The sequence below is a fragment of the Salmo salar genome, chromosome 10 (genome assembly GCF_965601325.2).
Source record: "Salmo salar chromosome 10, fSalSal1, whole genome shotgun sequence".
Taxonomy (NCBI): Eukaryota; Metazoa; Chordata; class Actinopteri; order Salmoniformes; family Salmonidae; genus Salmo; species Salmo salar.
Genome location: NC_138300.1, coordinates 24,035,756 through 24,050,902, shown reverse-complemented (window position 1 = coordinate 24,050,902; position 15,147 = coordinate 24,035,756). Strand labels below are relative to the sequence as shown.

The following is a 15,147-nucleotide window of genomic DNA, read 5'->3' as shown; positions in this document are numbered from 1 at the left end:
ATCTGAGTGATGGAAGCAGCTTAAAATGTAAGTTTTAACCAACAAGCTGACTCACTATAGTAGACTAATAGGTGTCATGGCTAGGTTATTTATCATCAAATATGATTACAGTACCTGTCTTGACAGCATCAAACCGGGAGAAGCTAGTTATGCTAACTAACGTTAGCTAGCTAGGCTAACTGAGGCTGCAGTGCATGCATTTTCTCATTTTACAGTTACAAACAACAACTCCATTCAGAATATTAAGCATCAGCCTACCTGTTGGCTCTTGGTTGTTGTAGCCTATCCTTCTCCTTTTAATTCTATCTTCCATTGATTTGTTATCGTCTGACTTTTTCCACACGGAGGCTCTGACTGTAGCCTATTGCTGCTTTGACTTATGATTGGCCAACAACAACAAGCTACACGCGCCACACTCCACTCTCACGAAAAGAAAGAGCAGCAGCATAAATGATTACATTTCTCTCTACTGCAGCAGTCACGTTCGGATCTGTACCGGCCCTTCTGAACACGTCAGTTAAAATTACACCTACCCGAGAGGCGTGACAATCATATCACATCTGACCCAGACCTGTGACATTATTTAGAATTCTGGATTGGGTCTCGGATAATCGGGTACAGGTGGATCCGTGAAGACCTCTAGTTCAGAACGTTTCATATAGGAATTTAAGGGAAAAAGAGAGCCCAAAACCACATGAAAGGGGCTCAGGCCAAGAAGCCATAAAACATTTGTTATATTGAGTGGTAATTCACATTTTAATTTCATATTAAATGCAAGGATGTTATTTTGCACTGTCACTAACTCGACTCTCTTCCTGTCTCAGAATGCCTTACCCAGTGATGACGACGACAAAGATCCCAACGACCCCCACAAAGCTCTGAACATCGACCTGGACAAGTGAGTTCACTCATCACTGACCTCTCTGTATTACAGCTGTCCACTAATGGATTAGTATGAAAGCGCAGGCTATATAAACAGGCTGTGCTATTATATACTCTGCGGGGGTGTATAATCTCTTCCTGGCACCAATGATGAGAGATTGGTGCTAGTGCTGCCCTGGCCTGGCCCTTCCCATCCACACACACTCCCTCTCACTGTGCTCTGCTCTGTGGTTCTCTCCCTCTCTCTCTCTCTCTCTCTCTCTCTCTCTCTCTCATGCACACACACCTCTCTGTCCCCTTGTCCGAGCAGTTTGCTGGCAGCATCTCGCAGGTGAGTACGTTCTCAGTGTCAGGAGGCCACATCTGGGCCTGCATACTAAACTGACTGATCTGCTGTCTGTCTCCAGTCTCACGCCTGCCCCCTCCCACTAACATAGCATTGCTCTCTCTCTTCATCTGATTCTCTCTCTCTCTCTCCGTTTGGGCATGACGTGACTTTACAGTTTGAAGTTTGATCCCGGTGTTCAACGACACTATTTTCTCCCTCTCAGCCCTACTCCATTTGAAACCTTCTACAAGCTCCCTTCAGAATATCAGCATTCCCTCCTTCCAAAACTCTGTTATTGTGGCAGGCGCTGAAGAAAAGCGCTCTTCTCACTAACTTAAACTCTCATCACATCAATCTGTTTTATAGATGGAGTTAATTGATTTGTCAGTGGAACTGCTGATTTTCTGAAGTCCAAACTCAATCACCAGTACTACTCCTGGATGACTACCGTGCTGCTCTTATTTTAATCCTCACCCAATTCATTGGTCTTCAACATGTTAATTGCTAATTATTTTATTAACCTGTTAATGGGAGTGTTCCCCCCCCCCCCCCCCCCTCCCCATTTTGAAGGTTTGTGTTTGAGATGAGTGGAGGGCTTTGTCTCAACACGCAGGGCTGTGGTTTTAAGTGTGTCTACTTCTCTTTGTGCTCTCAGGCCCCTGGCAGACAGTGAGAAGAAGCTGCCAGTCAGGTCGCACCGTCCCGACGAGGTCCTCAAGAGCCCCATGGAAGACAGGCAGGTGGTGGAGGTTGCTCCAGAGCCCAAGAAAAAGACCGGAAAGGAGAAGAAGGAGAAGAAGGACAGGAAGGTTTGGCTCCATCTTTATTTCTTAAGAATATTTTCCATATTTTTGACATCTGTTTCCATAGTATTTGAGATCTTATTGACTTGAGGATGGTGTTTTTTTTGTAATTGTAGAAGAGTAAAGAGAAGAAGAAAAAACACAAACAAGAGGAAGAGGAGGATCTTATGGGCGCTGGGTCAGAGGAGCCTGTCCAACCAGAAGAGACCAAGGAGGTGGCAGCCCCGCCTCCTGCCTCTACACCAGAGGTATGATGTCACAAAGGGAGCTTTTATACAGGAACTATATACATGTCTGTCTGTCTGTCTGTCTGTCTGTCTGTCTGTCTGTCTGTCTGTCTGTCTGTCTGTCTGTCTGTCTGTCTGTCTGTCTGTCTGTCTGTCTGTCTGTCTGTCTGTCTGTCTGTCTGTCTGTCTGTCTGTCTGTCTGTCTGTCTGTCTGTCTGTCTGTCGAAAGTATTCTGACTTTGTCCACATTTTGTTAAGTTACAGCCTTATTCTAAAATGGATTAAATAGTTTTTTCCCCCTCATCAATCTAGAAACAATACCCCATAATGATAAAGCAAAAACAGGTTTTTAGAAATGTTGGCTAATTTATAAAATACAAAAAAATTGAAATATCACATTTACTTAAGTATTCAGACCCTTTACTCAGTACTTTGTGGAAGCACCTTAAGCAGTGATTACAGCCTCGAGTCTTCTTGGGTATGACGCTACAAGCTTGGCACACCTGTATTTGGGGAGTTCCTCGCATTCTTCTCTGCAGATCCTCTCAATCTTTGTCAGGTTGGATAGGGAGCGTTGCTGCACAGCTATTTTCAGGTCTCTCCAGAGATGTTCGATTGGGTTAAAGTCCAGGTTCTGGCTGGGCCACTCAAGGACATTCAGAGACTTGTCCCGAAGCCACTCCTGCGTTGTCTTGGCTGTGTGCTTAGGGTCATTGTCCTGTTGGAAGATGAACCGTCACCCCAGTCTGAGGTCCTGAGCTCTCTGGAGCAGGTTTTCATCAAGGATCTCTCTGTACTTTGCTCTGTTCATCTTTCCCTTGATCCTGACTAGTCTCCCACAGCATGATGCTGCCACCATACTTCTCCGTAGGGATGGTGCCAGGTTTCCTCTATACGTGATGCTTGGTATTCAGGTCAAAGAGTTCAATCTTGGTTTCATCAGACCAGATAATCGTATTTCTCATGGTCTGAGAGTCTTTAGGTGCCTTTTGGCAAATTCCAAGCGGGCTGTCGTGCCTTTTTCTGAGGAGACAGCTTCTGTCTGGCCACTCTACTATAAAGGCCTGATTGGGAGTGCTGCAGAGATGGTTGTCATTCTGGAAGGTTCTCCCATCTACACAGAGGAACTCTAGAGCTCTGTCAGAGTGACTCCAATAAAGTTCTAGAAACATCTCAAGGATGATCAATGGAAACAGGATGCATCTGAGCTCAGTTTCGAGTCTCATCGCAAAGGGTCTGAATACTTACAGTACCAGTCAAAAGTTTAGACACGCCTACTCATTCAAGAGGTTTTCTTTATTTTTACTATTTTTTACGTTGTAGAATAATAGTGAAGAGAACTATGAAATAACACATATGGAAATCACCTAGTAACCAAAAAAAGTGTTAAAGAAATCCAAATATTTTTGAGATTATTCTAACCCTTTGCCCTGATGATAGTTGCACACTATTGGCATTCTCTCAACCAGCTTCATGAGGTAGTCACCTGGAATGCATTTCAATTAACAGGTGTGCCTTGTTAAATAGTGGATTTTTTTCCTTAATGTGTTTGAGCCAATCAGTTGTGTTGTGATAAGGTAGGGTTGGTATACAGAAGATCACCCTATTTGGTCAAAGACCAAGTCCATATTATGGCAAGAACAGCTCAAATAAGCAAAGAGAAATTACACTCCATCATTACTTTGAGACATGAAAGTTACTCAATCTGGATTTTTGTGCAGTTGCAAAAAACCAAGCGCTATAATGAAACTGGCTCTCATGAGGACTGCCACATAAAATGAAGACCCAGAGTTACCTCTGCTGCAGAGTACAAGTTCAGTAGTTACCAGCCTCAGAAATTGCAGCCCAAATAAATGCTTCAGAGTTCTAGTAACAGACACATCTCAACATCAACTGTTCAGAGGAGACTGCGTGAATCAGGCCTTCATGGTCAAATTGCTGCAAAGAAACCACTACAAAAGGACACCAACAAGAAGAAGAGACTTGCTTGGGCCAAGAAACACAAGCAATGGACATTAGACTGGTGGAAATCTTTCAAAATTTGAGATAATTGTTTTTTTTGCGTCTTTTTGAGACGCAGAGTAGGTCAACGGATGATCTCTGCTTGTGTGGTTCCCACCTTGAAGCATGGAGGAGGTGTGGGGGTGCTTTTGCTTGTGACACTGTCAGTGTTTAATTTAGAATTCAAGGCACACTTATACATTTTGATATGTGTTCATAGTTTTGATGTCTCACTATTATTCTACAATGTAGAAAATAGTAAGGTACTGTAAGTATTCACACCTGAGTCAATAATTTGTAGAAACACCTTTGGCAGTGATTTTACAGCTTTTTGGCTTCAAGTCTCTAAGCTTTGCGCACCTGGACTGTGCAACATTTGCCCATTTTTTTTATTTTTATTTTCAAAATTCCTAAAGCTCTGTCAAATTGGTTGTTGATCACTGCTAGACAACCATTTTTAGGTCTTTCCATAGTTTTTCAAGTAGATTTAAGTCAACTGTAACTCGGCCCCTCAGGAATCTATTCACCGTCTTCTTGGTAAGCAACTCCAGTGTAGATTTGGCCTTGTGTTTTAGGTTTTTGTCCTGCTGAAGGGTGAATTCATCTCCGTGTCTGGTGGAAAGCAGATTGAACCAGGTTTTCCTCTAGGATTTTGGCTGCGCTTAGCTCCATTCCATTTATTTTATAGCCTGATTTTCCCCCCCCCCCCCAGTGCTTAACAATTACAAGCATACCCATAACAGGATGCAGCCACCATTATGCTTGAAAATATGGAGAGTGGTACTCAGTAATGTATTGAATTTGCCCCCAAACATAACACTTGGTATTCAGGACAAAAAGTTAATTGCTTTGCCAAATTCTTTGCAGTATTACTTTAGTACCTTGTTGCAAACAGGATGCTTGTTTTGGAATATTATTCTGTACAGGCTTCGTCCTTTTCACTCTTGTCAATTCAGTTAGTATTGTAGAGTAATTACAATGTTGTTCCATCCTCAGTTTTTTTCTTATCACAGCCATTCAACTTTAATTGTTTTAGATCCCTGATCGGTTTCCTTCTCCCGCAACTGAGTTAGGAAGTAAGAAGGACATCTTTCATCTTTGTAGTGATTGGGTGTATTGATAAACCATCCAAAGTGTAATGAATAATTTCACCATACTCAGAGATATTCAGTTGTCATCTTTTAATTTTTTTTACCAATAGTTACCCTTCTTTGCGAGGCATTAGAAAACCTCCTTGGTCTTTGTGGTTGAATCTGTTTGAAATTCACTGCTCGAATGAGGGACCTTACAGATCATTGTATTTGTGGGGTACAGAGATGAGGTAGTCATTAAAAAATCATGTTTAACATACAATCTACCTGCGGTGAAACCGCTCAACTTATACATTATTCAGTCATCTAGCAACCAGGGTCAAGTGCTGCGCCCAAGGGCATGTCTATAGATCTACCACCAAGTCAAATCGGGGACCCGAACCAGCGACCTACCGGCCCAACCACCAGGCCACCAACCATCCAAGAACCCCCCCCCCCCCCCCACCTCCCTCAAAACCGCTCCCTCCACTCCGCACCCCCAAACCCTGCGCCATTTTTTTTATACATTTGTTTATTTTGAAAAACCATAATTCCACTTTGACATTATGGGATATTGTGTTGCCAGTGACAAATGTATGTTTAATCCATTTTAAATTCAGGCAGCAACTCAATGTGAAAAAGTCTAGGCGTGTGAATACTTTTTGAAGGCACTGTTTACTTAATTTAACCTGCATTTAATGCTAATTACAGGTCAAGGTTTTTCTGTAATACAATGAAGGCAGACTGTAGGTCAGATAGACCCTGGTCAACTGTGGGGGCAATAGCATACACAACACTATCAACAGCATACAAGTCCAGGTTCATTTGTCAATGTAAACAATAAAAAGTACAGGACCCAGAATTGACCCCTGCAGGACACCTTTCGTTATGCTCAGAAAAATCAGATTTTCACAATCAGTAGATACACATTGAGTTTTGTGTCAAGTAATTTTAAAACCATTTACTTTCAGCCTGGTGTAGGCCAATTTGAGGAAATCCTCTGAATTAGCAGTGAGTGAGCAACAGTATCGAAGGCCTTTGACAGATCAATGAAGAGGGCAGCACAATGTTGTCTTTTATCCATACAGTTAACAACATAATTTATAGCTAGGGATGCAGCAGAGAGAGGTTTTAGACCAGGTCATAGCACTGACTGGTGGACATTTAGGATGCAGCAGAGAGAGGTTTTAGACCAGGTCATAGCACTGACTGGTGGACATTTAGGATGCAGCAGAGAGAGGTTTTAGACCAGGTCATAGCACTGACTGGTGGACATTTAGGATGCAACAGAGAGAGGTTTTAGACCAGGTCATAGCACTGACTGGTGGACATTTAGGATGCAGCAGAGAGAGGTTTTAGACCAGGTCATAGCACTGACTGGTGGACATTTAGGATGCAGCAGAGAGAGGTTTTAGACCAGGTCATAGCACTGACTGGTGGACATTTAGGATGCAGCAGAGAGAGGTTTTAGACCAGGTCATAGCACTGACTGGTGGACATTTAGGATGCAGCAGAGAGAGGTTTTAGACCAGGTCATAGCACTGACTGGTGGACATTTAGGATGCAGCAGAGAGAGGTTTTAGACCAGGTCATAGCACTGACTGGTGGACATTTAGGATGCAACAGAGAGAGGTTTTAGACCAGGTCATAGCACTGACTGGTGGACATTTAGGATGCAGCAGAGAGAGGTTTTAGACCAGGTCATAGCACTGACTGGTGGACATTTAGGATGCAGCAGAGAGAGGTTTTAGACCAGGTCATAGCACTGACTGGTGGACATTTAGGATGCAGCAGAGAGAGGTTTTAGACCAGGTCATAGCACTGACTGGTGGACATTTAGGATGCAGCAGAGAGAGGTTTTAGACCAGGTCATAGCACTGACTGGTGGACATTTAGGATGCAGTTGAAAGATCTTAGCTGAGAATGAATAAAGGATTCTAATATTTTATCTAGGCAAGAGTTTTTTTTTAATAAATAGGGTGATTTTATTTAGTTCATAAGGGGCTCCACCTTTTGTGATGGGGGAGTACATGGGCCACCTTCCAAACATTGGGGATAGTGCCAGATAGTCATTGGGTTCAAAATATGGGTTAATGATTCCACAATCTGGGGGGCAGAGATCTGCAGCAAAAATGCATATCAGCCCCAGTGGATTCTTATTTTTTTTTACATCAATCTTAAGCAAGGCATCTAGTACATCACAGGTTGTAAATTGTTTAAATGAAAACAAAGATTCACTACAAGTTGACAGTTAACCGTCGAGTCAGCTAGAGGCGGGCAGAGGGAAGAGCAGTTGATTGACGGACCAGGGTCAATTAAACCACAGTTTCTCTCAAATAAAAAGCCTGCCGAGATGATAAAAGCATCACTTATCCCATTTTTCTCCGTTAGGATGCCAGAGTCAGAACTTGTTAAGGCAGGGAAGAAGAGGAATTTGTACACTTCAGTGCATTTACTGTTTTCCAAAATTTAGAAGGATCACTAGCAGTCAGCTGGAGCTTAAAAAGTAGCTTGATTTAGCTTTCTTAATCGAGATAGTACATCTGTTTCTCAGTTGTCTGAAAGATTGCCAGTCCACTAGTCAGTTTTCCTGGCTTTGGCCCAGGCAGGATTTCTCATCTGAATGAGCGCTGAAGGTCTAACCCCTGGTTTTCTTTGACTCTGAATTATTTAAAAGGGGCGTGTTTATCAGCCAGAGGAAAGAATATGGAGGATACATTTTCTAGAGCGAACTCTGGGTTAAGAATACAGGAGGTCATATCTGTCAAGCAAACAATTTTCTTTTGATAATTTTCATTCATCAAACATTGTCATTGCTGCTTTCAAGCCCCTCCCTTCCTATCAGCAATAAAGATTAAATCAAGTATCAGTATGAGTTCTTAGATTTCAGTGCTGCTAGTCTCTCTTTGAAATACTTGATTTATTCATGAAAAGAACAGTGTAATCTCTGTATCCATTTTCATGAAGAGGAAGCACTAAAATGTTTAACCTCTCTGGCCCCTCCCTCCCTCCCTGTTCTAGGCTTCGGATCTGGATTTCTGGCTCTCAAATGCTCCGGTGCCCTCTAACCCTCAGGTTGAGTTCCCCTCTCTCTCTTAGTCATTCCTTGTTGTCATTTGTGTTCGAACAGCACCTCTCATGCGTGCTTCTTTCTTTCCTTCTTCCATTCACGCTTCTCTTCTTTCGCGCTTACATTACTTCCTCTCTTTCACAGGGCACATAACCCTACTCGTTCTTGGGCTGTGGTTTTCTGTTCTTTGAAATTGTGTTGGTTGTTTTTGTTTTGCTCAGTGTGTGTCTGTTTCTCGTCTGTGGTGGGTTCACAGTTGTCAAGTTCAGGGGCCTCAGAGTGTCTGGAATCTTGCTGACAGTTCCTGTTGATCAAGTCAAACCACTGCAACAGTAGCACAGCTCTTCGTGTGTATGACTACATTATAGACTGTGTTTTTGACTACTGACTGCGTGTTTGACTACATACCCTGTGTGTTCAGACTACCTCTAGCCCAGAGCAGCTGTCAGACCAGGCGGGAGACTGAAGAGGACTGTACAGTATTCAGTTTGAGCTCAGACTAGGTCATAAAGTTACTTTAACGTCTCTGTGACCCCACACTCTCTGTCCTCTGTTCTGCCCCTGCTGTATATGACTGTTTCAATCAGAATCTGATCATTGGCCTGTACATTTGTTTTGGGGCTCTGCATGTTGAGAAAAATGTATAATGAAAGCACTTTGTTTACTTCACACCAACCGTCTGCCCTCAGGAAATGGGCTGTAAGTCTATCAGTCACCCAAATGGGACTTCACACATCCTGTTTGAACCTGTTCTGTTTGTATGTGTGTTGTCTATGATCGTTCCACTAAAACACAGATATTGACAATGGGTCCATTGGAACAATGTCAGCATTAAAGAACTTCCTAACAACAAACAAATTACTACAACTAACCCAAGCTACTGTACTTGTACTGTACCTGTACTTGTATATGATCAATAAATGACGGTGTGTTGTATGTCAGTAATCCTCCTAAATGTATCCAACTAACTTTATTGGTGTGTGTGTGTTGACAGGCAGCAGCAGAAGCTCCCCCTGCCTCCACCCCTAGGACGGCATCTGATATGGCTGCCGTGGCAGCAGACTCTGAGCCTGAAGAGGCCAAAGACACTGAGCCGGAGGAGACTGTGAGTCACTCCACTGATGCCATAATCACAAGACAGAAATCTTAGCTGTTACTAAGGATTCTACATTGGACTACCACAACAGGATACTGTATTTTGACCGATCTTGTCTGAGCACTTCCCCATTGGACATTTTCACTCCCTCTTTCTGAATCGACTGTCCTTCACTTAAACCCCTGCTTGTTTCCCTCTCAGAAATCCTCCAAGCACAAGAAGAAGAAGAAGCAGAAAAAAGAGGAGAAGAAAAAGAAGCACCATCATAATCGCCATAGCGATGGCGCTGGAGACGAGTCTGTGCAGAACGGCACTGTGGAGGAGGAGGAGCCTCTGCCGGTTGGTAACCAATCACTGTTCACTCTGTCAATTATCTGACCAATCCCTGTCCGTTATGTCAAATCCTTGTCCGCTGGATGTTAAATTCATAGATTAACTCTCATTTTCATTGTATGGTTTTGGTCTGTTGACACACCCCCACTCTTTGATTGGCACAGTCAAGTGTGCATTGTGTATACACTGCCTGTCTAATAGTATATACATAATCCACACGGCAGTCTGGTTTCCTTGTTTGCATATTGAGTGACGGGTGAGAACTGACCAGACGCCTCTCTTGTTACAGCCCATGTCCAATTACGCCCTGCTGGCTGAGAACTCCTACATCAAGATGGTGAGTATGATTGAGAGAGAAGCTTGGCTGAACGAAAGATAAATACTATTGTATATTCTATGTGGATGGCTGATGATATGGGAACTGAGAAGGGTCATTTTAACATAATATATAAATACTATATGTGGACCTCTTTTTCTCTTAAGATGAAGCAGGATGCTGATAAGGTATTACCTGATGTTCTGTGAACTGCAGGCTATGGGTTTTACAGGAGAATCTTTTAGATGTGCTGTATGGTTGTGACTTAGACTGTGCTCCCTGGCTTAACCACCCTGTGATAACCAAGCTGTTATGCAGAGACATGCATATATTGGAAAACGTGACCCTGTTATTCAAAACACCATAAGCCAGGGGCATCCTCTTGTGTGTGATGTTATGGTTCTTTACTATCCTATCAATGCTTCCAGATTGCTTATGAAAAATCACATGGGATTCGTGTTGGGATTGGAATGGGTGAATCGATTTGCTGGTTTGCTGTGGTTTTGCATGCAAATCAATCTGCCGGGCTCCTTGTGTGAACACTGCTGGCTACGGAGTGGATCGACCTCCGCTTTCTCTCCCCTCATCCCTCTCTCTCTCTCTCTCGCTCTCTCTCTCTCTCTCTCCCCTCCAGGTGTGTGACATCCAGGGGAATCTGCAGGACGGTAGCCAGGTGGTGGTCTCTGTCATATTTGAGAATAAGTGTGACAGCTTTATCAAGTCCATGGAGTTCAACGTGCTGGACTCTCTCAACTCCAAACTGCAGCGGCCTGATGGAGCTGGGCCACACGACGGCCTCACCGTGCCCTTCCAACTGCCCCCCGGTGAGGAGAGAGCGGGGATGGAGACTATTATTCAACTATATTCACTTCCAAATATTAAAATTCCTGTTTTGCAGCCAGACTAATGTTTGATCTCCTCTTGTTCCTCAGGGATCTCAAACGAGGCACGCTTCATCTTCTCAGTGCAGAACATCGTGATGCCCCAGAAACTGAAGGGAACCCTCACCTTCATAGTCAAGGTGAGTTAGTCTATCCCACCACAAAGTCCCGCACATCACCCCTGCTAGCACTCTGTGAGTCTGTCTGCGACATTGACTCTGGATACAGTCTCCTTCACTGCTCAAGGTTTGACTGACTTATTTCTCATCTGTAAAAGCATATTATTGATCTTCTGCTGTTATGTTGTCTCACAGACTGATGATTCCTCCACTCACGAGAAACTGGACTTTAAACTGCACTTTACCTGCACCTCCTACCTGATCACCACTCCCTGCTACAGGTCAGTGCAACTAGCTGCCCTCAAAGAACCTCATTCTGCTGTTCAGTAATAATGAACGTTACCTAACTGTAGATTTGGAGCTGTTGGCTTAGTGTGTTGTGCCCTGATCTGAACTCATGATTAAACTGTGATGTGTAGTGAATGTGATTGCTGCTGTTGTTTGCAGTGATGCGTATTCTAAGCTGTTGGAGTCAGGGGACCTGAAGGGGTGCTCTCTGAAGCTGGAGGGAGTTAATCAGCCCTTCCACCATCTACTGGCCAGAATCTGCTTCCACCACCACTTCTCTGGTGGGTACACTGGGACTGGAGGAAACAGGTGGAAGGCAAAAGGGAGGGAGGGGGATAGGGACTGGGATACAGGGGAAAGGGTGAGATGTTAGGTGGAGAAGGGACCCAACCATTATTTGGGGTGTTTATTCTAGTTCGCCTTGTCCTCTTGAAAATATAAACCTCTTTGAATAAGCATGTCCACTTTAAGATGATGATGATAAAGACCTTAGATGTTGAGATTGCATCTGTTCATAGATTAGTGTCGGGTGGCAGGTAGCCTAGTGGTTAGAGCGTTGGGTCAGTAACCGAAAGGTTGCTGGGTTGAATCCCCGATCTGACGAGGTAAAAAAATCTGTCGTTTTGCCCTTGAACAAGGGTAGGCCGTCTGTGTAAATAAAAATTGGTTCTTAACTGACTTGACTAGTTAAATAAAAGTGTCAATAATTCAGTGTCTGCGAATGGACTGAATGGTATAACAAGCTTACGGTTGTGTTCTTGTCACCTTACCAGTTGTGGAGAGGATTGATTCCTGTGCCTCCATGTACAGCAGGTCAATCCAGGGTCACCATGTGTGTCTGCTGGTCAAAACTGTGAGTAGCTCTACTCCTCAGTTAGGTGTCCAAAGAGCCACATGTTGAATCCACATGTTCAGACGACTCAAATGAGATAGGTTGTGAGTTGTTATTGTAACCTTTGCCCTCTGTCTGTCTTTGTCCCTGTCCATTTCAGGCTGATCACACCGTGTCCATCGACGCTAAATGTGACGAGCCGGGGCTGCTTGGGAATGTGCTGGATGAGATCAAACTCACCTTTTCTCAGTGCTGATTGTGTCTGACAGCCACTTGGTGCCCCCCCTACCCCCTGTTAAACCCCCTCGCTCGCTGAAACACACACTTGTATGATCACATTTCAAACACTCCCAATTTCACCCTATTTATTCATCTTCAGATTCACAACTCTTCTTTCTTCTCTCACTTCCCCCCTGCACTCAATTGTTCTTTCCCCATCAGTAACTTGCTCTATGCTCACTCCCTCTGTGCACTTTTAGTTCCTCTTCCTCGTTTCAAATCTCTTTTCCACTGTCAAAAAACTGGTTTCACCTGCTCCCCAATCCTACACCTCTGACTGAACTCGTGCCCATTCCCTCTCGCTCATCGGCATTACAGTCTGTGACGGTCGTGTAATGTAATCTGACAACTGGACTTTTTTTGTTGGTTGAATTGTGTTTTTACTGTTTCAGGTTGTTTCTGTTTGTTGCTGTTTTTGTTGATTTCTGACATCTTTCTGCGACCCCCTTGCATTAAACATCAGTGTGTTACTACTACTCTCTATAGTCCTGGTAGCATGTGTGACTCCCTCTGACTGGCCCTAGATGGAAACATCATGTAAACTCCTCCCTCCATCCTGATCTGACCTCCTGCCTGAAGGAGACTGAACTCCTGAGACCCGGTGTCCCTGCTCCAACTGTGCTAAACTTCAGTTTGACCCGTGTCGCTGTAACATATCAATCCCTGTAAGAATTGAAAATGCCTGAGCTGGAAAGTTATACTAAGAGTGTGTTGGAATCATCTCAAAGCGTAGCCGTACTCGAAGATAATGTTTCTGCATCTGTCTTGCTCTGTCTCCTATTCTAGTCATGGGTAGAATGGTATCTTTTTACAATTGTCTGATTTATTGCTTTGATTATGCTGTAATGGTTGACGGATATTTAACTGCTCATCTGCTGTGCTGTTCTAGACCTCTATCTCTCTTGCCTCAGGCATGTCTACCACAGTATCTGTAATGAGTGACCGAATAATATAGAACTTCTCATTGCTCTGCCTCTGTTTCTCTTTATTCACTTGTGACACATTTAAGTGAAGGCTAGCTATCACATATTGCAGCCAGAGCCTCTCACATAGCTTTGCTATAATAGCAGGCTTCAAATATCAATTTGTTGTAGGTCTCATGTGTTGATCTTCTTAGTTTGGGATCACCTATGGGAATGGAAGGCTATTGTAGTTGTCATACAGGCACATTTTATTCTAAGAGATCAATGGCACTTGGTTTCGTATTTTATTTTCAATCAGTATTGGTCAAGGTGGCTTCTTGTTTGCTGCTCCCTCCTGTCTTGAGAAAGCAAAACATTGTCAGTCAATCAATAAGACGTTTGTCTTTCAAATCATCTAAACCTCTTGCCACTTTTACTCTTAAACTACACTACATTATACGCGTCACTGATAGACAGTCATAAACCGATCTTACTCCAGTGTTATTCTCTCAACTGCCTTGCCACATCCTGTGCATTGACAATATGATGAACCTTTAATGTTCATCGTTTTAAATGGCTTCTTCCTTTTCATGACTTGCTCAGAGGTTACAAGTTTGCTCTGTAGTTACTCTCAACATGTCTCACTGCCTGGTCCAGCACGATGTATTAGCAACTTTAAACTGATCCCATAGTTTTTTGTTTGTATCCCGACTAACCCTCATTCCTGTCTTGCAAGCGTGGATGATGTTGGTCTCCTGTTGGACTATGGGCCAGCCATTCCACACATGTCTTCTGTCCCATGTTGGTGTGAAGAACTGTTTTTCAGCGACGTTACCTACAGAATGTCCTTCCTAAAAATAAATGTTGATTGGCATTACAGAATGAAACGGTTACTTTTAAATAATACATTGTACTAATTATGAACATTTCTTGTGCGGAGTATTTAATTAAAATCTGTATCTTGCATGAGTAGGAATGTATACTTTTTATTATTTTCCCTATCCAAGGACAAACTCGCACACAAACTCCCTCATCATTACTTGATTGACTTTTTTCTATACGTTTTTTTTTTATTAAGTGAAAGTTGACTTCATCATTCTACAGTTTGATGGTATTGTAGTTTTATCTGTTTAAGTCCATACAATTAAAAAAAAAAAAGATATCTTTGAATGTTTTAAATGATTTAACATTGGGGAAGGAGGTTCTATTTGGTGGCATGGTGCTGAGAGGCAGAGGCTCCAATTCAGTAGAGAAGAAAGGTACTGTGATGCTATTCCGATGAAGATACCCACTTTGTCTTAATTATTTCTCTGGTAAATTGTAGTGATTGTCATGCTGAGGTTGGCTTGTGACATTAAAATATACTGTCATTGCTCATTGTTTGAAGGTCCTACTCATTCATTCGCAATTCTCTAGCTGTAATATGTTTTAAGAGGGGACTACATAAGCAAGACAATAGTAGTCGTCTGACATATCAACATTCCCTTTAAAGAACGGATAAGTCTACCCAAATTGAAATAAAGGCTGAGCTGCTTGCACATCTTATCTTTCCTTTATTGACTGATTCATTATAATTCCTGTTTTGTGTTTGTATTTGTATATTCAGTGAAATTGCATGTACTTTTGTGTGTGCAAGTCCGATTAAATTATCAATGTAGCTTATGTATACTGAACAAAAATATAAACATAACAATTCGATTTTACGAGTTATTGTTCATAG

At 42.9% G+C, this 15,147-nt stretch overlaps 1 protein-coding gene across 6 annotated transcripts in view; it reads left to right on the top strand.

Annotated features, from left to right (window-relative positions):
- Positions 1–14,807, top strand: part of LOC106613806 (AP-3 complex subunit delta-1) — a 32,318-nt gene extending 17,511 nt beyond the window's left edge. For 2 of the 6 annotated variants that reach the window (XM_014216432.3, XM_014216431.3), the window contains exons 21-35: positions 825–898; positions 1,193–1,213; positions 1,866–2,019; positions 2,130–2,261; positions 8,333–8,386; positions 9,376–9,486; positions 9,679–9,816; positions 10,100–10,147; positions 10,294–10,314; positions 10,761–10,950; positions 11,059–11,147; positions 11,322–11,407; positions 11,574–11,695; positions 12,188–12,267; positions 12,407–14,807. In XM_014216432.3, the coding sequence (XP_014071907.1) occupies positions 825–898; positions 1,193–1,213; positions 1,866–2,019; positions 2,130–2,261; positions 8,333–8,386; positions 9,376–9,486; positions 9,679–9,816; positions 10,100–10,147; positions 10,294–10,314; positions 10,761–10,950; positions 11,059–11,147; positions 11,322–11,407; positions 11,574–11,695; positions 12,188–12,267; positions 12,407–12,502 (1,416 nt within the window). In that variant the 3' untranslated portion in view covers positions 12,503–14,807. The remainder of the gene's footprint in view (positions 1–824; positions 899–1,192; positions 1,214–1,865; positions 2,020–2,129; positions 2,262–8,332; positions 8,387–9,375; positions 9,487–9,678; positions 9,817–10,099; positions 10,148–10,293; positions 10,315–10,760; positions 10,951–11,058; positions 11,148–11,321; positions 11,408–11,573; positions 11,696–12,187; positions 12,268–12,406) is intronic. The other 4 variants (XM_014216434.3, XM_014216435.3, XM_014216433.3 and 1 more) reach the window with 4 other exon arrangements.
- The last annotated feature ends 340 nt before the right edge of the window (positions 14,808–15,147 follow it).